The 25,187-nt window shown below is 37.9% G+C and overlaps 1 protein-coding gene across 10 annotated transcripts in view; it reads right to left on the bottom strand.

The window, feature by feature from the left end:
• Positions 1 to 25,187, bottom strand: part of PTPRM (protein tyrosine phosphatase receptor type M) — a 502,188-nt gene that overhangs the window by 33,984 nt on the left and 443,017 nt on the right. For all 10 annotated transcript variants that reach the window (XM_075023029.1, XM_075023027.1, XM_075023025.1 and 7 more), the window contains 2 exons: positions 21,980 to 22,056; positions 19,194 to 19,230 (listed from right to left, as the gene is read on the bottom strand). In XM_075023029.1, the coding sequence (XP_074879130.1) occupies positions 19,194 to 19,230; positions 21,980 to 22,056 (114 nt within the window). The remainder of the gene's footprint in view (positions 1 to 19,193; positions 19,231 to 21,979; positions 22,057 to 25,187) is intronic.

Raw genomic sequence — 25,187 nt, forward strand, 5'->3', positions numbered from 1 at the left:
GAATTATAAAAAATGGATAACATTACTCTTTCTCTTAACAATTGGATGATAACCTAGGGAAGGTGTATTTGGAATGAAATGAGCCTCAATGGACTATGTGGCCTTTCCTGGTTTCTAATATTTTTCTTAGTATACACTATCCATCAAACTACCCCAGCTCCTAAATCGTACTTTCTGAAGTGAGACAGAAGATATAGTTTTTTGCTGCAGTATATCACTTTGCAAAACAGTGGGAAAAGCAGTAAAGAACCCTGGCATGCCATGGCAGCCATGTCCTCTGCAGTGCTTTCCCCAGCAACCTGTGTGCTTTTGTAAATGAACACACAGTGCTTCCTCTAGTGTCGTGCTAAAGCTGGGTACCAGCCCACAGGAAATATTCCAGAACTGTAAAATGTTGGGAACAACCACATCATATTGTGTATGCCTGGTCCTGTCTGCTTCTATCCTACATGTCTTACCCATGATGTGTGCCACACTGATTTTAAACCACTGTTTTAAAATCACTGAGACAATAAGAATAAACAAATGTAAAATACTATCAGGTACTATAAAGTTAACATCGATACTGAACCCATTACTGAACTGCCACACTGCAGTAAGCAATTAGTGCCTTATTTAGAAGAATGCCTTAAATCAGCTAATTGGAGAACAAATGGATAATGTATTGGCCTAAATGTTCCTCTAGCGAAGAAACCAACACTCTTAAAGCATTACAAAACCATACATTGAGAGATTTGGGTAGTTTGGCATGTGTATTTTGGTACCTTGAGCTCCCTGTGAAAATTTTATTTTCACTCTGAAAGTCAAGTACTTGGTGAAAAATTTAGTAATATATTATTACTGTATTATCATAGCAGGGGGGTTGGACTAGATGATCTTTGAAGGTCCCTTCCAACCCAAACCATTCTGTGATTCTATGACTTTGTGATTTTACAATGTTATAGGCAAGTCAAAACAAACTCACTAGGCAAATAATATCACAGTTATGATGCAATAAGTTACATCAACTCAAGTTTAAGAAAAAAGATAGTAATAGTCTAAAACTTTTGAATTTTTAAAATTTATTTTTATTTTCACCAATTTCAAAGGATAATTTTATCATCCATTATTTGCATAGACCATTTAAAGAAGTTATGTATTCTCCCCCTTACTTTCTCTGCCTTTAAAAATGCTGCATATATAGTTAGTTTCACAGGTTTCCCTATAGTCATTCAACTTGTCTTTTACTTGCTTTGTTACTTCATATAATAGGAGAAAAAGCCATTTAAAACAAAAGGAAGCTATGACTGTTAGAACACAAGAAAAGTGAGAAGGTCTCAGCCTAAAAATAACAGCAGAATCTAAAACTACAGTTTCTGAAATTACCGAATTCAAGCTGATGTCGTGGCTGCAAAGCTCGACACCTTTTTTTTTCTTTTAATTTACAGCACAGAATAGTTGATGCTTTTGTGAGATTTCATTCTGAAGTATGACAAGAGTTAAATCACTCTCCACCACATGGAAATTTGCAGTAAATATTCTACTTCTACATAAGTGTCCTGGATATGTAATACACGCATGGTCCAAATGAAATTTTGAATGTCGCAGTAACATAATTAATATACATTACAGTGAAAGTTTAGCTTGCTTGTGTTTTAATAATGTAGGATTAAATATAGCTCTTTGGGCACTTAAAGTCACAAAAGCATTAGAAAAGTTTTGGGCCAATCTCTCCTACTGGTAAAAGGAAGGAGACTATTTTACTCACTGTAGGAAAATACTATCTCTGTATAGCTCCTTCCTTCCTCTCAAATCTCAAACAAATATTCAGCAAAATTATTATTGCTATAATCTTTGAAGGAATGTAAATAAAAATAGGATTAGGGAAAGGCAGTTTTCCACAGAATAGTGTCCTGGCAAGAGTCTGCAAGTTCATGACACATTATTAAGATTATTTAAGCTTGATCAAGGACAAAAAATAACAACACTATTGCTTCAAGAATCCCGATTCACAACCTGGTTTAATGGAGAAAATCTAAATGGTTCCACTGCATTCTGTTACCACAAGACTATGTGATGTTTCAAGATCGTTCATCTGAATATATTTTTGGTAAAGCTGCAGGAAAGGTGAGAAAAGATCCTCTGTCTACACAGCCCTCTTATTTTCCCCTTGCAAGAAGCCAGAATCTTTGAGAAACTGAGGGGCAATGTAGCAAGTTTCTTTATGCATTATTTTTAGTTTTCTTTCCTACAGATTCATGTGAGAGACAAGATGGTTGGGCCCTACTTTGTAACATTCATTTCTCTTTGACAGCTCTGGGATAACCTGCAACAATTTATTCCTGATTTTTTTTTTCCTACAGACAGCATAATTTGTCTCATGATTTAAAGATTCCTACATTTCAGATCCTGAAATCACAAATTACAACTGGGGAGAGATCCTAAACACTAATTTCTTCCTAAAGATTTTCAATTTGTCATTCTTTATAAAGAAAAAACCAGATAATAAATTATGAGAAAAATAAATCTTTACAAAAAGTAATAGCATTTTTCAGGGCAGAGAAAGAGCTGACCTCTGACAAGTCTTTCAATTTTAATTCCAAATGTTCTTCTAGAGGAAAAGGCCTGTTCTGCAGTGCTGAGTACACTCCTCTCAATCTTACTATCCAAATGATAAGACAATCATAATTAAAAATGCTTGACAGGATTTCCTGCTCTCCTCAAGTATTCTAAAGTGTTTTCTTGCTTTTCCTCTCCAATTCTTTACATGAAGCCTCCAAACTTTTTCATGTTCAGGACACTGAATGAAAAAAAAAAAACACCCGAAAACCTACCTTAAAGTCTCAGAAAGTAATTCTTTCCTACCCCATTTTTCTTTTCTTCTTGACATTTTTCAAATTATTTTCTGACATATGAATAAATTATTACTTGTCTCCAGCCAGAATTGAAAAGCATTAGAGGCTAGGTAGAGTTGGAGGATTTATTGTCATGAAGAACTGAACAATTTGATTCCAGAGACTCATGGTAGGGAGAGAAAGAGCCTATAATTGTTCTAAGCATCAACTTAACAGATGTGTGCACAACAGGCAGGAAAGTTATTCTCAGCAGTTGCCCTCTTGCAGGAGGAGAAGGTCTGAAGAGAAGGTACTGTGCTGCCTAACAGTAAGTCTGCAGCGTAGCCCATTAGCTACACAATATAGTAGTTGGTATCAAAGATTTCTGCTGTGAAAAAACAGAAATCAACAACATACTGCAACCAGAAGATGAAAAGCAAAGGAAAATAAGAAAGAGAAATCAACCCTCCAAACCCCAAGCTAATTAAATGCTTTACTGGAAAAACTGAACAGAAATGATCAGTTGTATATACCATAACCATTAGTTGTATTACCAATAGTTGTTAGTTGCTGCTCTGGGAACACAAACATATTAGGAAATGGAAAAATCACACAGCTTTTAAGAATGGTTTAAACTCTTAAGAAGCTGCTTCTGTACACAGAGCTTTCTAGAGCCTCTATTTCTGCTTGTTATTGTGAGGCCCAGTTCTAATAACTGCTATTGCTACTGGAGTATGTATGTGATCAATTTGAACATGATAAACTAGCTCAGAATACAGGAAAAAGTGTTCAGATGTAGGAAAGAAAGCAAACACACAAAGAAACAGGTAAAACCTGAATCCTGAAATGTCCCCAGCACTTACTCATACAGAACTTGTAAATCTGTGGGTCATTTTTCAATTTCTACAAAAGCAAGCAGCTTAAACAAGGAACAAATAGCTTCTAATACCTTTTTCTAGCATAGATGTCAAATCCATAAGCTAATGTTTGGTCCACCTGAGACCAAATTCAGTGATAGGTATTAAAGTTAGAAATGTGCAGAAAATGAACAGATACCTTCAAGCTCCAAAGGCTCCCCAGGGAGAGTGCATGGGCAGTGGCAGCCATTAGCATGTGTTGATAGAGGCAGTGGACTGACAAGATGCAAGACTTTTATCTGCAGCAGTTAAATTCCATCTTGAAAAGAGTGCAATTAACCTACTTCCAGTGAGTAAACATGTCCACCCTGCATAAGCAGGTGGTTATAAAATGGTCCCCTCACCTAATGGTCACTGCAGTTTCTAGTAGCAACGATAACTCTCTCCACTTTTTACTGAAGAAAAACTTGCTGCTTGCTATTGTGACTGCCTACAACTTGACCACTCAAGGACAACTAGCTAATTTGCCTGCACAGAAGGAGCTACATTTTATTCCTCATTCTTTACTACATGTGATGCCCTTTTGTCGTGGTTTAACCCCAGCCGGTAACTAAGCACCACACAGCCGCTCACTCACCTCCCCCACAGTGGGATGGGGGAGAGAATCAGAAGGGTCAAAGTGAGAAAACTCATGGGTTGAGGTAAAGACAGTTTAACAGGTAAAGCAAAAGCCACGTACACAAGCAAAGCAAAACAAGGAATTCATTCACCACTTCCCATGGGCAGGCAGGTGTTCAGCCATCTCCAGGAAAGCAGGGCTCCATCATGTGTGATGATTACTTGGGAAGACAAACGCCATCACTCCAAATGTGTTGTGTCCCCCCCCGCCCCCTTCCTTCTTCTTCCCGCAGCTTTTTATGCTGAACATGACATCCTATGGTCTGGAATATCCCTTTGGTCAGTTGGGGTCAGCTGTCCCAGCTGTGTCCCCTCCCAACTTCTTGTGCCCCCCCAGCCTCCTCGCTGGTGGGGTGAGAGGCAGGGGAGGCTTTGACTCTGTGTAAGCACTGCTCAGCTGTAACAAAAACATATGGGCCTTATCAACTCTGTTTCCAGCACAAATCCAAAACACAGCCCCATACTAGCTACTATGAAGAAAGTTAACTCTATCCCAGCCAAAACCAGCACACCTTCAAAATGAACTTGAGGTACAGTAAATGTTTTCTTATTAACAGATATGGCTGCATGGCAAAAAAGGCCAAAAAGCAAAGACTCCCTTTGTAACTACACTGTCAAAAAACCCCAAACCCATTACACCACAGAAACTGTTCAAAATACACATGAAAGTGTAAACCCAGAGATTTAAAAAAAAAAAAAAAATTAAAAATTACTGGGAGAACAGACTACAAGCTAATAGATCAAAAAGTTCAACAATTCTCCTTTTCCTAATGAACCTCTTAAATAGGACAGACTAGCTGTTAGTAGGATAACTTACAGAGAATTTCACAGGAGGAAGCAAAATTACAGGGTTACTAATGCTCTGCCAGTCCAGTGATCTGATAATCGATAAGTGCATGTTATTTGCTCTTTTAACCACGCTGGAATTTGGAGGTAAGAACAAAACACCCTTTCAGAAAGTTATGTAAAAACCTGCCTTTAAATGTTACTTTAAAATATAAATATCATTGACTGCAGCCAAGGGAACATCTCCCTTGGCTGAAATACATTTTTTCCCCACTCAGTAAGGCAATGTGCCCAAGATTGTATCACCAGGAATTTGCAGGCACATCATTATGTGATCAGGTTCTCATGAGTATTCAGTTCTGTCAGCCTCCTAGTTATCTCACGGGAAGCTCATAAGCAGTCAGCAGCTCTGCAAACCTGAACACCTCTTTGCACGAACAGGTATAGACTAGACAGTGTAAGATTAGGTTCTACTTTTTCATAAAGTAAAATAAAATAAAATGTCTTGATCTTTCTGCCTAAAATAGTCAGCATACTATAAAGAAAATTAACAGATCCCAGTTGTGCTGATTTAGTCAACTAGCAAGATAAACTGCTAGTTCAGTATTTTTTTGTAATTGCATTGCCATTGCCACACAGCAGTACAGCTGCATGCTTGCTCATCTCCGCTCTCCCCAAATGAGCTGGTTTCTAAATGGAAGATACTTTAAAGATCTGATCAGTTCCTGATAATCTGATTTGCCAAGAGCAGTCTTTACCATATGCTTGTTGAATAGGTATGGTAGCATGCATTTAACTTTCACTCACCTTTCCAGGAGTTCTGAAGGGTTTAGTGCCTCCATGGAGGCCAGCGAAGCCCAGAACAAAGCTCTGCTATAAAAACTCAGGCATGTGATCATGCAGTCTTTCTGCAATAACTTCTCTCAAAATAGGTTTAGACATTTGTTTTCTACCATAACATATGCACTTAAATTGACTTTAAAGGCTTACACAAGAGTATGTTTTCATAGGCATAGTATGTATGCTCCTATAAATACTGTGAATAATTTTTAAGTCTGAGATAAAAATGTGATCAAGACATCACTAAACCATAAGGCCCCACCACTCACCAATAGCTATCCAAATGCATACAGAGCAGTCTTTTGTAGTTTAAGGTGTCAAGAAAATAATAATGAGAAAGAATCAGGTCATATAACCTGGATGCTTCTAACGCTTTAATTAAAAAGTCCTCCCAAGTCTGTTCCAGAAACTAAAACAGCATTGAGGGTAACACATACCTCAGTGCCATGCACCTATTCACTTTTACTGAAGTCTCCTATAGGCCTATCAGTGTAAGAATTAGCACACTAAAAGGCAACATACATTTGTACTGGCAAAACGTGGCCATAAATGCTGCAGTGTTATTTATTAATTGCTGCTTTCTAGCTGCCACACTTCAGTGTTAATTATTATTGTTGCTTCTGTATGTCCCAGCCCCGGACATTTTGTGCACTAAAGAATCTCAGTGATATTAAACAAAACCCCTGTAATGAGCTGAAAAAACACATTCTCACTTTTATTACTTTATTTCATTTGACTTATAGTGTTGACTGTGATGGCATTTGAAATGCACTTTCTAATTTTAGCCTTACAAATATTAATTATTATGTAATCTTCAGCAGGGCTATATTGTAATTACACAGCTATGTTGACTTTCCTGATAAAACTTTCTTGGAAATCTCTCTTGCCTTGGGAAAATACAAATAAACAAAGCTGTGATGAACTTCCAGTGAAGTTGGTTCCATATAAATATGTTAAGCCAGCATGCAGCCTGAGCAAGGAATCCTGAGGCTATGGCTACTCTTACATGAGGTACGGAAAAATCCTCCTCCTCAGTTTTAAACCTTATTTTAACTGATTCCTCCATGGTAATAGAATCAGAGATGGTGCAAAGAGGAGCCACTTGTTTGCAGGGGCAGTAATTAACTCATACTCAGACAAGAAAGAACACCATTTTGTAAGCAAGAATTACACCAGAACTTAATTCACAAACAAATAAAAAATGTTCAGTTTCTCCTAACATCCTAACACTAGTTTTAACCCGGGCTTCAGAATATAGCATGCATATCAAATACCTGCAGAATCTATATTTGAGTTGTAGCCAGTGCACCATTTCTTTTTTTTTTGGCCTTTTGCAATGATACCACCTTGGCTTTGTGCGGCAAGGTTTTGGTAGCTGGGGGGGGTTACAGGGGTGGCTTCTGTGAGAAGCTGCTGGAAGCTTCCCCTGTGCCTGACAGAGCCCATACCAGCCGGCTCTAAGACGGACCCGCCGCTGGCCAAGGCCGAGCCAATCAGTGATAGTGGTAACGCCTCTGTGATAACATATTTAAGAAGGAAAAAAAATTGTGGGACAGACAGAAACTGCAGCTGGAGAGAGGAGTGAGAACATGTAAGAGAAACAGCCCTGCAGACCCTCAGGTCAGTGAAGAAGGAGGGGGAGGAGGTGCTCCAGGCGCCGGAGCAGATTCTGCTGCAGCCTGTGATGAAGACCATGGTGAGGCAGGCTGTCCCCCTGCAGCCCATGGAGGTCCATGGTGGAAAAGATATCCATCTGCAGCCTGTGGAGGACCCCACGCTGGAGCAGGTGGATGTCTGAAGGAGGCTGTGACCTTGTGGGGAAGCCCGTGCTGGAGCAGGTTCCTGGCAGAACCTGCAGATCTGTGGAGAGAGGAGCCCACAGAGCAGGTTTTCTGGCAGGACTTTTGACCCTGTGGGGGACCTGTGCTGAAGCAGTGTGCTCCTGAAGGACTGCATGCCATGGAAGGGACCCATACTGGAGCAGTTTGTGAAGAACTGCAGCCCATGGGAAGGACCCACGCTGGAGCAGGGGAAGAGTGAGGAGTCCTGCCCCTGAGGAGGATGAAGCAGCAGAGACAAGGTGTGATGAACTGACTGTAAAACCCATTCCCTGTGCCCCTGCGCTGCTGGGGGGGGGATAGGTAGAGAATCCGGGAGTGAGTTATGCCCAGGAAGAAGGGAGGGGTGGAGGGAAGGTGTTTTGAGATTTGGTTTTATTTCTCATTACCTTACTCTGGTTGATTGGTAATAAATTGAGTTAATTTTCCCCAAGCTGAGTCTGTTTTGCCTGTGACGGTAATTGGTAAGTGATCTCTCCCTGTCCTTATCTTGACCCACAAGCCCCTTGTTATATTTTCTCTCCCCTGTCCAGCTGAGGCAGGGGGGTGATAGAACAGCTTTGGTGGGCACCTGGTGTCCAGCCAGGGTCAACCCACCACAAATGCAAAAAAAAAGAAAACAGTATGCAGCAACACTATTCCAGAGTAAGCCACCTCAGCTATACTCAAGTGGGTTACTGAGGACTGAGCTATGAATTTGAAATGTGTTTTTCATTATTTCCTCACCTTAGATGTATTGTCAATAAGAAACAGATCTGACTGAATCTTGTTAGCTTGACATTTCGGGAAAACGCTGCTTATAAAGCAAGCTGAAATGCTTTATCGGGACAAATCCTGCCCAGTGCAGCTACTGGCAACATAGAGGCTTTCTACTGTATCCTTTGCTCAGGAAAAACAAAGCCTTCTCTCATTATCAGCCAAGGGACAGCACAGTGAATAGTAATTGGCTGATTTTCAAGCACAAACTAAATCCTACCTGCTTTGAGCTAGCCAGTCAGCAAGCCCTGCTGCCTGTACATTACTGTATGTGAAAATTGGCTTTCACAAAATGAAATTTTCAAAGTGCTTTCAAGTCCCATTAGCTTTCAACGAGGCTTAGATTACTAAGTGACTGAGGTGCATGTAGAAATTTTATCTATAGCTCCCATGAGACTGACCAGTGCTTTGGCTGGCTTGGTATACCACCTCCTCCTATATTTAGAGGAGTCAGCACTAGACCTTTCACAGGATGAAGGAAAGGAGGAGCTTGACCTGTAAATTCTTCATCTCTTTCCAAATGTAAAAAGAACATAAAAACGTTTGGCCTGTAACATGCTGTTTACAATATACAGTAGTGATGAGCCACAGTTGTACTGTTTTATGAAATATACACGAGTGTCTCCCAGCTAGCTAAAATAAGAAAACCCTCCATTCTAAATTCCAAGTTTAATATAGAGATGCTTAAAAAATATATCCTTTGAGTAATTACAAAACTGATTATTCCAGAGACTTTTTTCTTTAAAAATGCTCATTTCACAAAACTAGATAATCATTTTGAAAATATGTATTTTATAAGTGTGTATATATATACACATAAACATCAACTATTTGCTAGAGCTGGATCATTTCTCTTGCTGGCATTTCCTGTGATCCTATTCTGCAGTGATTCTGTGGGTAGTCAGAAAGTTTTATGAGGATGTGATATTTGTTCTCTGGAATATCATATGGCATTTTCTTTTCTTTATTGATACAGATCTAACTAGGCTGGAACAGCACACATCTCTATGCCTTATTTTGTCTGCATCGTGGTACCATCTAGAAATCCCAGTCCAGGCCTGGAACTCTGCTACAGCAGGAACTGCATTACATATTAAATGCCCATGAATACACAAAAGGTGTTCATGATCCTCACAGTCACAATCCAAACATACCTTGAGAGACAACAGGAAGCAAGGTAGGGTTCGAATGAACTGACCAGGCTTGATATAATATATAGCAGCCACAATATGCCAGCTTCCTAGCCATTTCTGAATAATCTTACCTGTCCCTGCTCCACATTATTATTTCCACCATGTTCAGAAAAAAGTCATTGCTGCACTTAAACATGTTTTTAAGTCTGAGACCAGACTTTATTTCTGCACTCTTGGCAGGTGCTATTTAAGAAATTTTTATAACACTACAGCTAATGCTGCCAGCTAACTTTCCATCTAATAAAGTGTTACACACTTATTGATTGACATTTCTCCACAGCTAAATTTCCAATACTAGCTCAGTTTGTTCTGTATCAACAAAATAAAATGAAAACATCATATGATTTCACCAAAAATAAATAGCACATTCCCATAACACCTTTTGACTACTCACAGAAGTACTGCAGACTGGGAACAGAGGAACTGGCAGCAACAGAAATGGTCCAGATTTATCCACTTAGCCTGAGATTAGGCAAAGCTGAATGCAATAAAAGTTGTGTACATATTACTACTGGCCACGTATGTACCATTACACCATTAAAGAAAGCTGCTTTTTCTTAACTGCAGGAAATTAAAAAACCCAGCAAAACAATGTAGTTGTAGTTTAATGTAGTTCATCCAGTATAATTGAAGAACTCTTCCTTTCATATAATTTGTTTGCCACACAGTAGGGATGTTAAATTTTCTGTTCCTCTCATGAACATTTTCTCAGACTGGACAAATCCAGTATCTTCCGAATTTTGCATTACATGTAGCACTCCCCAGGGTTAGGGATCCCCCAGTGAGGGTTATGTGGGATACCTGAATAAGGCCAGAGTCTTCAATCTTTACCTCGTACAGCTTTTAAGAGAGCACTGCGAGGCAATGGCTTGCAGGGAGTATGTTTCATTTTTTTCTCCTATGAAACAGGAATAGTTTGAATAACTATAATTGTAACTAGAGGCTTTGATGCATTTTCCAGTGCAGTGTCCTGGCTACAGAGAAACAGAGTTGGTCTCACTCACACATGGACTCTCTTTCTCTCTATGCCCTACAGACATTTAATTGTTTAATTACAGTCAAGCATGTCGGGAGAATGATAGGTGACTCATCTGGGAAAGTGAAATACAGGTCCAAATTGATTCAGATCAAATAGCAACATGAGCTATTGGCTCTCCATCTGAGGTCACAGCTCTGACTGAAGGCTTATTCCAGGAGCCTTGAGCCCATGGTTTGAACCTGAACTGTCTTTGTGAAAGCAGTCCAACAAAGTTTCAGTCTAGCTGAATCAAGGTTTTCCAGTAAGAAAGCTGGTTTAGTTTCTAATTTGTGCGTTATTCTAAATAAGGGTGATTTGCATCATGGAAATATGAATACCTATTAATCACTCATTCTAAATAGCCCATCTGAGCTTGGGAAGACTAAAAAATATGGAATTTATTTTGTAAAAACCATGCTGCCTGTAACATTTCCAACTCAAAAGTCTTAGGTAATTGACTTGTTGGACTAGGTTCTTCATATCAACTTGTAATGCAGAATCAATTTTGCTGATGGATGAGAAGTTTAAGATAATTTTATCCCCTTCAGTAGAAGGATCCTTAGGGAATGGACAAAAGAACCTAATTAGTCTTTCCCATTTCTACATTCTAGTTTCATGTTGAGTCAATAATAAGCATCAGGATGTAATAAAATCATCACTATTCTCTAGCTCAAAAATATGAGTTCATTTTGGCTACTTGTTTCTTTTATTTTTCCCCAAGGACCTTATTGTGAAGGAATCTTGCTCATGCTTGTGAGTAAGATATTCAGATGCTGTATTTTTTTAAACTCGTGCTGGGAGTTTAAGTGCATTAACATGAACACTTTACCCAGATGAACAAACAAGATAATTTAGTCTACATTAAAGCATAAGTAAAAGTGCTAGAAAAAACAAATTTGTCATAATTTATTATCCTGATAGGTATCTCATGAGTGAGATATATCACTCACAATATGTTTTTCTATTTAAGGCTGAAGAACTTCGGTGCATTCATTTCTTCCTCAGTCATAGAAATAGTCAGAATCAAACAAATATTAGTCAGATCAAGATACCTGTGAAGGTCATTAACAAATAAATGTGTATTGGATGTTTTTCCTTTTAACTTCTGATAATTATGGTAAAAATTAAATATGCATGACAACAAATTTTTTCAGCACTTATTTATAGTTATTTTTGGGAGCACATTGGTTATTTTCACCATTTCAAGTAGGAAAGGGCAACACTAAACTTTTAATTCTCTTTTTTATTATCTTTTATGGGAGACTGCAGTATCTGATGTACACTGTAAACAAGGAAAGCCATTTTAACATGCAGAGTGTATTTGTGCTTAGTACAGACAGAGTAACATGAGCATGCTTGCAACAGAATGAGATTTAGCAGCAGCAGAGGGAATCTCCACAAAGTCTACATCTGAATATGCAACTGCACGGAATAATACAGATGGATAGGGAAAGAAATTAATCCAATAAGCCTGTATCTTTTTTTTTTCCAAAGGCAGTGCTTCAAAATTACCCAGACTGTCATGTGCACTGGTGGCTATACCAATATAGAGATTTCAGTTGCCACCAAAGGATATAGAGAAGAGAAAAGATGACAGGTTTCAAAGATTCAGATATGGTGACAAGGCAAAAAAAAGCTGCCTTATTTGTTACTTGATACGTTCTTATTTGTTTCTGAAATACATTGTTTGTAAATTTGCTACACTCTTTTTTTTTTCAGCAAATGAGAAGACGAAAAGCCTTCTTACACCTGCTGCCAAGCTTCCTCCAGGCTGCTGAAGAGTGGCTGGAAAATAAACTTCACAGAAAAAAGAGATGCTTCGACTACGTGATTTTCCTGACAAACTGCATTTCTCTGCTCCTTCTTCTGCTTTAGCATTAGAATTCACTGATTGACAGGCATGTTAACAGTACTCCATCAAGAGCGCCAGATACTTTCCCCAACAAGTCTAATTTATGGATGATTCTTTACCAAAGATGGAAAACCTATCATCAAATATCAGCTTTTCGTAATTCGCATCCCCCCAAAATACACACGTGTGAGGTACATCTGAACAGCTGATGTTGGGTACCTCTTCCTTGGACAAAAAACAGGTTCTAGTGCATAATCTAGGTAATTAGGAGTCTGAGCAGCAAATACACTAATACATGGCCACCTCCATAATGTTCTTTTCTGAATGCATGTTTGGTTCATAAGGACAGTTTGCTCAGCTCTTGAATTTCAGGAAGATCATAACTTCCTTGTTTGCAGGACATATTTCATAGTCACATTTTTTTAAAAGAGGACAAAAATATTACTTTTGACACAATCTTCTATTGTCCACAATACAACCTTGGAACATTTCCTTTTGCCTGATTCACCTCTGTCTCTTTAATTGCTGTAGTCTCTCATTTCTCTTCTTAATTCTGATATGCAAAAGTCTGTTGTTGCTATTCTAGACTGACTTCACAACAGAGAGATTAAACCAATATCTTGTCCTTGAGACAGAGATCTGTATGTGCTCTGAAGATCTTTAAGTCTGATTTCTTGCTGCTCAGTCTTTGCTAGGCAGAGGCTAGAAGTATTGCTTTTTCTTCCTCTGTGGCTTTAACAATGGACTACAGAAAAATCATCAGTTTCTTAAACTGTTGTTTCACAAGCCACATTAACAAGCAAGTGAAAGAACAGCCTGCATGGGATGTGGGAATTTATATTAGCAAATAAATATTATGTAATTATTCACTATTCTTTCTAGAGCTTGTTTGTACTTTCAAAGAATTTCTAAAGGTTTATGAAAGGCAGGCATGTATTTTATGCAAAATATAGTCACACATGTGAAGAAGAGTGTAAGTGGCTCTACCTAGTAATGGATCTATCAGCAGTTTTCCAACAATGCTCCTGTTTCACTTGGTCTACACACAAAGATTCAGAGAAGTGACACACTGCAACAGAGCCTAGGCCAACTTTGTATCTATTAGAAAACTATGCAAGCCCCGCATTTACAGCCTTCTACACTGAATAGAAAGCAACAGGGGTGTCTCATTCCCTGTATAGACAAAACTACCACACGGCTAATTAAGACGGAGACAGAAAAATATAGGAATCATGAAAATGGTGAAAGATAACTGTTCTAACACAGTTATCACTAACATCTCCTGTTATAAACAAAGAGGCAGGCAGAAACTCTGCTATTCTCATGTACCATAATGTGGCAACTGTTAAAAAGTGTACACCTTGATAGTTAACCAGTTTTTACTACACAAAGTCTCTTTTTGTCCTCAACACTAGTAGAAGTACAAACTTTTAAAAGATGCTCAAATGTTGTAATCGTTATCATCAGCCTTTGGTGGGAAATGGTAGTAAGAGGGCTCTGGTGAATTTGTCATATGGCTTCACAATATAACCTGGAGGTATCACTTCCATATGTAGAGGTTCTATTACTTCTGTATGCATTTGGGTGTAGGAAAAAAGTAACTTTGCCACTTGTCACCACTATTGCAAAACAGGTGAAAGACATGTTTCAGAAAGCCTTGCCTATTCAACGTAGTGCTTAAGAATGGGTTTATCTACTTCACTGAAGACAGATGGCTTCAACCACTTTTTTAACATTTTGATGATTAAGAAGAACAGCATCAAACACAGTTGAATCTTCAAGATTAATACATGTGTATAGAATTCAATCACTTGTATATATATAAGGAAATCAGCCTGACTACCCTACATCCTGAAAAAATGATAGCATATACAGAGCTGAAAAATTCTCTAAAACTATCTTGCTTTGTTGTTTTTCAACTCTCCCTGAAGTAATTTTGAATGTTAATTTTCACCTGGAGGCTAAAAACATGGCAGCAAAAGTTTCTTTGTAAAGAGAAGTGTGGAGCTTCCACATTGCTGTAGTTCTGACAACTTTTTGCAATATAAAAACAAAAAACATGTCAAGGAAGTTAAGAGTGTTATTATTCAAAGCAATATTTCTTCTTCAGATGCCTGAAAGGGAACTTTCGGTTCGAAAGAAAATGTATTTTTGTTTCTGAAAACCCTTATTAAAATGTTCGCACAACATATACAGTCATATGTGGAAGAAAGACACATATTTTGCAGAAAAGAGAAGGAATATGAAAGGGGTTATTACACTGGCAAGTTTATGCTGCTGTAGTGACGACTGTAAACATTTCCCTTGTAAATATTTATTTTCAGAAGTTTATAACTCATACCTAAAAAACTGCTCCTCACTGAAACTTGACTTGATGTATGCCTCCATAATCAGCAATACACAAAGTGAAACAGTTTAGCATCTGCTTTACAATTGGATACAGACAAAAAAGAGGTTTAAAGGCTACACTGGGCTATTATATCTAAAGCTGCTTTACTTTCAAGACTAACTTTTTACAGTCCTTAAGCTATGCTCTGAAGTACTTCCATGAAACATCTTAGGTCCGGTTGCTCTGCATGCTGCAGCAAGCAGAAACAATCCAAACTGTGAGGAGTATTCAAAAGTCTGAGATGCACAAATGAATGTACTTCATATATAAAGACATGCAGCTTGCATGTGAGTGTCTGCTGTTTCACACATGATCGATCTTCTCGAAAACCAGCCCTGGTGGAAATGGCAATGAGTGATGCTGTAGAACTATGTTAACATTCATTTGTCACTAGTAGTTTACAGTTGCTGGTGCAGTGGTGGAGGAAGCATTACAAAACCTTTGATAGAGACTTGCTAAAAGAAGCTAAGTCATAGCTCAGTTACCTACCTGAACTTCAGGGGACACAGAACAAGTCAATACAAAAAAGATTAATTTTCCTTGCTTAGAAATCAGGGTGAGACATGCAAGATCAACATCAGTCATCCAATAGTAAGAGCATCCAGCAGTGTGTTTGAGAATAAGTACCGTACAGATATTCAACCTAATGCTCTCTCTAAAGGACTTGGTTAAAATTCATTGATTACCTAACTCCTGGACCTGCCCCCCCCAGCTGCCAGTAAATTGAACAGATCATACAAGAGCTTGATATTCAGCTATAAAAATTTTTAAAAGAATTCTATCCATGGCAACAAGGGATATATAAAACAAAATAGCGAGTTTTAAATTGCACCAGCTTGCTGGTTCTGCATGACCCAATATGCCAGCTTGTGATAAGGGATTCTTTTTAATCATGGTGACTCAGGTGTGGACCCTATCTGTTGATGCCAGTTACAGCAGATCACCAAAAGTCTTTATTAGCTGTAAATTCAGTCTACCACTCACATTATACTTATCACATAAAGGAAAATTGATGTTAATTTTATAATTGAAATTGCACTCTAAATGTATTACTCTTAAAATGGAAGTAAAACCTTTTTGACTATTAGTTGAGAAAGCCTCAATTAGGTAAGTCTTTTAAAAAATGTTTCTCCTCCTAAATCGAACTAGCAGCAGGATGCTATGTATGCCAAGGTGGAAAGATGCCAGTCTGTATGTCAAACTCTGGTTAATATGGAAGACAGTACCACTTTAATAAACAGGTTATTATGCAGCTCCCAGCTCTGTTAAAAGCAGATTGGTAGTCTATTACAAACTGATTAAATTTGCCACTTCCTCACTTCAAAAAATTTTATTTGCTCATTAACACTCGATATGTTGAATGCAGCTTAAGAACACAGGAAAATTAAATATCAATCATTCTCACTCCTCAGAGATCTAAAACTGACTCACATAATGATATTTTCCTTCAAAGAACAATAGGCATGTGCACCTGTGAAAGTTGCGGTGGAAGAGAAAAAGGAGAATGGGAAAAGTTATTTAAAGTCTGATGTAAAGTAGACATCAAGGGAATTAAACATGCAGCTTAACTATCGTGCTGCACTGATGTGTTTATACATATCCATAAGAAAGTGTATTCTAAAACAGAGCATGAACATCGTTGGCTATACTGCAGGCTGTGGCTCATGACAAGCTTACTAGTAAGGAAGACATACAGAGGTATAGTCTGTTTGACATGTGAAACAAAAGTCTTTCCTTTCATAGTTAATATAGAGCCTTAAAGGAGTTTTAGAGATTATTCCCAGTCATCTTATTACCTTTGCAAAAGACAGAGACTGCATCTTACTGGAACTGTTACTGTTGTGCAAAGGCCTTGTCAGAAAGCTGAGATACTGGAGATTAATACTAACTAGTCCTTACACAGCTGCATCTATCAGGACATTGCAGAAAACTGTAAAAATCAGATGTGTATTTTTAACCCTATTCTGCAGATGGGAAAGCTGAGACAGAGGAAGGGAAAGAAACTTTGTTGTGATTCTTCATCAGGCCAGGGAGAGCCAGGGGGAATACATAAACAAACCTCTTGAGATCAGTGCTCTCCATTCCTCCAAAAAGGAGATACAAATCTGCTTCCCAACTGGCCTTAAAAAATGAGATGATAAGATGTAATCCACAAAAAACTCACAGCCAGATTATTTTGAATTTGCTGTAAATCATATGCCCATTTTAAAATGAATTTTACATTCTTCAGAGAGTCAGTTTCTCACTCACTGCACCATGGGAAGGGTTAGGCATCCCTGTGTGCACTTAGCTGCACCTACACAGAAGAAACTGATGGGACATGGCCCAAAGAATGACAGCTGAAGTAGTCATATATCCTTTACATCTTGGAAGAAGACTTGTTTCTACTCCTCTTATTCTCCTTCTTGACTAGGTACTTCTTGACACCATATCAGGAAAAAAGTGTGGCAAAGAAACTTTTGGGACTTCCTGGTGGATCTGGTACATAGACTTTCAGTATATTACTCATACAGTATAACACACTTGGCTTTAAGAGCTGAAAGTACAAAAACCTCAAGCTTGGTATTTGCTATTCAAGTAATATGATGAGTGATAAAGCTGCATTGAAACTTGCTTCAGATAGGGATCTTATATGTCTATCAGAAAGCTGTCAGGGAGATCTTCTGGTGAACCTCCTGATGAAAACGACTGTATTACAAACTGCAAGTAAAATGCCAACTGTATCTTTTTATTTTAGGATTCAATTAAAGGTGAAAACCAACAGCGTCATTAGCTAAAGGTTAAATGGAACAATCTATTTCTTCTCAGAAGAGGAGGGTGTAAAATCCCAAAGGGAATTAAGCAAATGCTGCATTTTTGTCCTAGTTTTCCTGTCTGGCTCATCTGTAGAAAGACTGTGGACTAAAGAATGTGGTGGGTGGGTAGCAGAAATGGAAGAAGCAGCACATTTAAATGGCTCATATTCTAAGATCACAAATTCTAATTCTGGTCTAAAAGTGTAATATTGACAGTAGTGAGGCAGTTCTAGAAGTAAGATCTGCATCCTGCCCCACTGGCACCTGACACAAAGTAGCACTCATTTGGGACTGTTGAGAGCTGAAATACAGAAAGGCAGAGATACGAAGGCTCCCACTGGTAGAAGTCGAGACTGGAGGCTGCACATTTTGGGTTACTTAGGGAACAACTGAACTCACAGTAAGAGCTCTTATTTGACATGGCCAACATTTTCTCTGACCTCTAAAGCCAACACACGGTAAGATTATTTTGAGTATATTATACTCAGTACTCCAGCTGGCTCTCTTAAAAGGTTGGGCATGTGTTGAAATAATGTACGTGGGTGTAGCTCAACTTCTTCAGATCCACAGACAAAGGCAGGAAGCTCTGTCAAAGAATACTTATTACAGAGAAGGTTCCCTCTAAGCAGTGGAGGAGCAATCAAATTTTCACATGTATGCTATCCAAGCATAGGCAGGAGATTGGCATATTGTTCAATATTATGATTAAGCAGTCACAGACGACTCATCTTTCCCACCTGTTCCAGCTTTGAACTTGACCAAAAAATAAATAAGAGCTGCATCAGAATGGGCAAATTATGTCTTTGAAGACAAGTACAAATTGAAAATGAATTCACGTGTTGACAAAGGAATAAGTTCTCGTTCACAAGCAAGCTTTTAAACAATGGCCTGTAAAATTGCCTCTCTAGATCTCTTTGAAGAATCCCCCTGCAAGTGCAATATGTCTTTGGGTCCTCTACTAAAACTTGCTATCTGAAGTGTTTTGTATTTTAAGGACCTGAAGCCTAGTTATCATTGAACAATTAAGAGAACATACATTTTCATGACACTGCTGTCTCTCTGAAAAGTTTATTGAATATTTCTACCATGACTTATTTCTTTTTTCATTAGTAACAACACGGTGAGTAATGTCTGCCAAAAAGCATGTATTTTGCTTTTCTACTCAAAACCTATTTGAACATGAAGGTAGAGGACTGCTTACTTGACATACCTGAAAATTAGATAATAATTCAGTTTGCTCGCTTCTACCTAAGTGATTGAGCCTACTCCGTCCTGGATATTGACTATGGCAAGAATGCATATTAAAGAGCATAAGCTGTAATCCAAGTACCAAAACCTCTTAGCCTCACATAACCAAAAGAAAGGGTGATAAACTTACCTTGTGTAGCAATGTAGTGATTTGGTCTATGATAACCCTAAAATAAATTGAAAAAAATATAAGCAATATGCACTGCGATTATGTTGTTATGAGTGAAACTTCATTTAGAGTAGTATTCAGTAAAAATCACAACAATACAGATAATTTATTAGATGCAAAAGTTCTTTCCAGTGGGGAAAGGGCAAGGGAGAAGGGGAACAAGAAGCAAATGTGTTTTCTGCAAGATACTTAAGTGTTGTACAACAGGGGACAGAAGTAATATGTTCTTTCAGTCCCCTGTTGGCTCTGCTGAAAATGAACAGCATGAAATCCTCTCTAGCACTTGCAGCTAATGGCATGAGATGCTCATGGAGGCTGAGATATACCTCCAAGCTATTGCTATTGAGTGCAAAGCCTATCCCTTTTTTAACAGGTAAAGAATGCTAGATTTGCATTCAGCCTAGGGAAGGGTGGGGGGATGTTCATTCTGTCCACTGTGATTTGTTTATGTTTTATTTCTGAACAGTAAAAAGGAGGGTAAATTCTTTGACTAAATGGTTTTGTATGAATACACTTGTTCACATCTAAATAGGAAGAACATAAAACAATTCTATGTTTCTCTGATGAGAAGAGCAACTTAATCACAAGCTGGCTGTGCAATAAAGCCTAATACTCTATGGATTCTTTGCAACATTGAATAGGTTGCCAATAGGGAAGAATACCATTTTTATAGTATTTGAGTTTCTGATATGATGGGAGTGTCACCAAAGGTTTAAATCATGGACTAGTATGTTGATAAATTCAGTTGTACCAGTGTTAATTTTTTAATAATGGTTATGATGCATTGTCAGGCATCAACAGGAAGAACTTAAAGCTGTAGCTTGCATGCCATTGCAATTTCTTTGTAAAAGAGCAAGGGGCATTGTAGTGATGCAAGGTGAGAAAGACTCAAAACAACTGAAGATACCTTGAATATTACAGAAAGAATAACATTAATTACAGAATTGATTCCTTTACATACCATTGAAGCAAATAAGAAGTGTTCAGATAGCTACAGAGTTGATTTTTTTTTCTGCTGTGTGTTATCTAATATCCCTAGTGGCTGGGGTCAAACAATTCTGTTTCCCAGTGAACAAACACATGGAAAAAAATGCCCAAGAAAATTTCATAGTGTCTATGATGGTGCCATTCCCTTATGTTTATTCTGACCACACAACTGTACTAATACCTGCATGCAAGAATAAAATTGCAGCTACTTCTGTAGTAGAAAAACAAGCATTTCTAATGGAAACCTGACTAGCAAGATTATAAACAAAAAATGCTGTGTTTTGTGGTAGACTTGTCTTTGGAAGATGTCTGCAGTCCTCCAAGCTTTGCAATGAAGATATCTGCTGAAGATGAGGGAGAAAATTTTTTCGTTCTCACACACTGCTTCTTTTTGGGCCACATTCTCTCCATCCTCTTGTACTTCCATAAGCAAAAAAGGTTGCTATGCAGCTATCTTATCAGCATTTTAAATAAGACTGTATGGTCCAAAGCCTTATTCCTCACATCTTTGAATATTTTAGAGTCAGATGAAAATCTGACACAAGAACATACTACTAGCCTAAAATGAGAACAATCCTGAATGTTGGAGCAAATGTGAAAGTGAATTTAAATCTAGCTCCCCAATGTGAACACTCTTTCCTTTCATGACAGATTACTCCCTTCAGAGTTTAGTGAGACGTGTAACTAAATGTGTTTCCATATGTGCCTTACCTCTTGGTGACTGCTATTCTTTCAAACAGCAAGGGACTGAGCAGAAGTCTGAGCTTAACTTAATGGTTCTTGAACACGCTAATAAACTTTGATAGGAGGAGATATCTTCAGAAAGTTACAACTTCAGATTGTCACAAATGAAGTACCTACTTTTTTTGTATAGCTCTAGTTCCTCCATACTCTGAGAAAAACATCTGTTATGTTCCTGTTTCATACTGGTGATTAAACTTGAACTGCAAATTGTGACACCATTTTTCAAAGATGCCACTGCTGAACAAGAAATCTTTAGCAGACACAGTTTCCTATGAAACAACACTTGTTTTACCTAGCCTAACAACTAGCACACCATGTAAACAATAAAATTATTCTTTGCTATCCATAGATTTCTGCCTTTAGATAGTATTGACTTTCTAATGATTTTCAATTCTACTTTCGAGTTCATTCTTTCAACCAAACCCACCTTGTCTCTTAAAGAATTTATTCTAATGTAAAACATTAAGTTAACATGATGCAGAATGAACAAAGAAGCCACCTTCAATAATTAAGCAGCCTACATATTTAATGAAATGTCTTGCTTGCATTAGAAGTACTGGTTAACAGCTGCAGAATATACTTTGAAGGAGACTTAAAAGTGCAGAGATGACAAGAGATTGCAAATCTCTGCATTAGGCATTACAGAGTTTTGTCACGTTAATATGCAAACAACATTCTTTTAAATGTGGAATAATGCCAAGCTGTTGACAGAAAGTGAAAATAACATTTTGTTAGCCCATATAAGCACCAGCAGGCAAAGTAGCCATACAGTGCTGCTGGCAAGGTTTCAGTCTAGTTGCAGTTAGATGAAATGACTCCTTTCATTTCCTTATTGACAAAACCTTTGAGGCTTTTTTTCCTTTAGTGTATACCTAGCTATAGTATTTTCCAACAATGTTTAGCAGCTGCTATTAGCTGTGATATCTATTACAAATTATGAATAATGTGAGAATAGTAAGACCTTCCTCTTTGACTGAACACAATGTTAAGTTTGTTGACTACATCAGTATACGCACATCAATATAATTTCCATTGATGTAATCGGAACTTGTTTCTCCTTCAATGGGCTGTAATCTCACTCGAGAATGATCATCTGAAATGGGAACAATGGAGAGAGAAAAAAAGCAATTACAGATACATTCAGTAACAACTTCATCAAAATACTACTTTTAAATCAAACTAAACCTCAGCATTTGCAAGTTCATGCTTGTTTTGCTGTCCATGAAAAGATTGTATCTACATTTAATCCTCATTTCATCATAAGGCTTTCCAAATTCCCTCTGATTTTCAGTCTGCCTTAAATATTTCTAATATGAAATCCATTGCAATTGCATTTTTTGCCTTGACACCCTCCCCTCCTTCTGTCAATAAAATAAATAATATTAAGTTGTCAAAGATTTAGACGTTTGGAAATGCTTCTGCCAGTACTCAAAATAAGCTGAAGTCATTCTACAAGACATACTGCCACCTCACAGTTTCTGAAAGAAACTCACTATGTTTTCAGTAAGGGAGAAAGCAAAATAATGACAAAACCCAAGCAGTCAGATAATGGCTTTGTCACTGAATTTTGCTCTACTGTGGCCATCTATATCTGTCCAGGAATGTGCAAACACTCTCAACTCTATTTTCCAAATTCCAATCCAAAACACCATGGCATGAATTCGTTTCTTGTCAGCTGCCTCATTTTCTTTATGATACCACAGCAGTGATTAAGAATTGCTAGAAGCTAGATCCCCCCCCCCCCCCCCCCAAAAAAAAAGAATTTCTGTATGCTGGTAGGCTTTTTCTTCTTTAAGATTTTACATGCTCCTCTTGATTCTCTTGGTTCAAAAGCAACAAATCACAACGGCTTTTCCAGAATGCTGCACAAGTTGTTGATAAAACAATTTGAGGGTATCATCTCAAGGATGGAGAGATGGTAAATAGCCACTTTATTGCTGCTTTGTTTACAAATTGCTCTTGCTAATTAGATACCTGTGTATTATTGGTTTTGAATGCTGATTGCTAGCTGAGCTAGTATTACTTGCAGCTGATGACAGACCTTCATGACTGTCATTATTTTGTTGTAAATGTAAATAAGCATTAGAGCACCTGAAACTTGCCACCCATGTTCTGAATAGCTATTTTTTCAGCTTCAAAAATCCTAAAAGATAACATATGAATGAAAGAACATGAAATGGCTTAAAAACCCAACTTCATCATAAGTAGCACAATATTGGCCCACATTATGGGGGAGGAAGGAGAGGGCAAGTGGTTCTTAAAATAAGAGATTTTCAAATGCCTGAGTAGGAAAGGAAGAGGCAAATTCTTTATTTCACCCTCTTTTATGCTCAGGGACTTATGCTTTTTACGTCTCAGGGACTAGAGATCTCAGAGCCTCATTTGCTTCCCTGGGATTTCCTTGGGAGAGAGAAAGGGCACAGTTTTAAACCAAATATAGTAAATCAGAATTAATTAAAATTCCAGCTCTAGGTTCCATACAGCTCTTATTTTGCTATTTTCTTGTGATTATTTCACCCAACAGCCTTCAAGAACGAGTTTTTCCAAACATGTTGGAACATTCAAATCAATTATGTTCATCAGGTCAGCCTTTTCAGCCTCTTTATTCACTTTTCCAAGACTAAACATTTATAGAGATGTGACTCTCCATTACATAACCCATGCTGGTCTGACCCTACCAAGCTATGTTTATCCAAGTGTTGTGCTATTCTCTGCTTAATTAAGCTATTTATCGGTTTCTTCAGAACAGAGGTTTAGCTCACAGGGCCTTAATTCTAAAAATCCATCTTACTTAAGAAACATACTGCATTAGGAATTTTCTAAGGTGCAGACATAGCTGCTGCTTTTACAGTTTCGGGACCTGATCCAACTTCCACTGAAGTCAGCAGACTCCAGAAGTCAAGCTTGCTTGGACTCATGGTATGTCTTCATCTACATTTTCATGATTTCCTGCATCATTGCCTTAAAAGCATTATCACCAGGACAACTCAGGCTAGTAAAGATCTCCACTTTTATATTTCTTGAATTACTTAGGGCAGGATTCAGTTGTCCAAGCACAAGCATCTCATGCCACTTTATATACCCCGGGATATACTGCCTAGCTTTCAGCTGCCACTATGGAATAACACAAGTCTGTCATGTGTACTGTGTCACATTTATTGGTCCTGCACAAATGTCCTAGGTCACCTGAAATGGCACTACATGTCCCGCCTTTGATGACTTGCACAGCAATGAGTTCCATACTGGGCAAAACAAGCTTAAATTTCCCACTAAGGAACATCTTAAAAATATAATGTCCTGTCTTTTCTTTTAGACTGATTTATACAATTGAACAATATGCAGTCGTATCTTTTCTTTACCTTTCCTGTTATTTTGTTATTTTGTTTATTTACTCCATTCTTTCCTTGCAATGATTCTTGCTTTGGATTGGGCAAAACTAAATAAGTTACTTCATACCTATATCTTCATATCATCTTTTTGCCCTTTTTTCTTCTCACATGCATTCTTTCTAGTACTGCATTCTCAGCTAAGTTTCTGGGAATTCTGGAGGTAATGGACTGCTCAGTACCCATTTATTTGCAGTGGAGCTGGAGTGACTCCCTTTTTTAATTGCTTTGAAGACTCTAGTTAACTCCTTACTGCATGGCAACACTTTTTAATCTGAAAAAATTCTTTAGTCAACAAAAGTGTTACTGTGTCTATGCCTGTGCTTATGTCAAGCAGATTTAAACCCAAGAGGTACACAAGCCATATATTCTTCCAACATGTATGCTGATTCTTAAATAGCCTCTAGGTTAACTGTCCAGATTTTTAGGGTATTTTTTTCCTCTGTACTTCAGCTGCTCTTGACAATTTTTGTAGCTTTTAGATACTCTCTTCTCCACCTCATTGTTATTTTGATACACTTCTATCAGGAGATCAAACTTAACTTCACACTGATCACTCAAGCTTTCAAAATTAGTTATGTTAGAATCTATTTTCTTTGTAGAAAATGGTAATAGATAATGAATATTTTATTCTTGCTCCCCTCATGTCACCTACAACATGTATATGCCAGCCTGCAGACTGTGATCTCAAACAAGCCTCTTGAGTAGCTGGTTGATTAGCATGCCTAGCCAATGACCCTTTCTTGGGATGTGTCCTGCTGAGTCTTTGCAAATCAAGCCTTTTATAAATGTCTCATCTAAAATCTTTAGCTGCTTTTAAAAGCTGTGATCAATATTC

The sequence above is a fragment of the Buteo buteo genome, chromosome 3 (genome assembly GCF_964188355.1).
Source record: "Buteo buteo chromosome 3, bButBut1.hap1.1, whole genome shotgun sequence".
NCBI classification, from domain to species: Eukaryota; Metazoa; Chordata; class Aves; order Accipitriformes; family Accipitridae; genus Buteo; species Buteo buteo.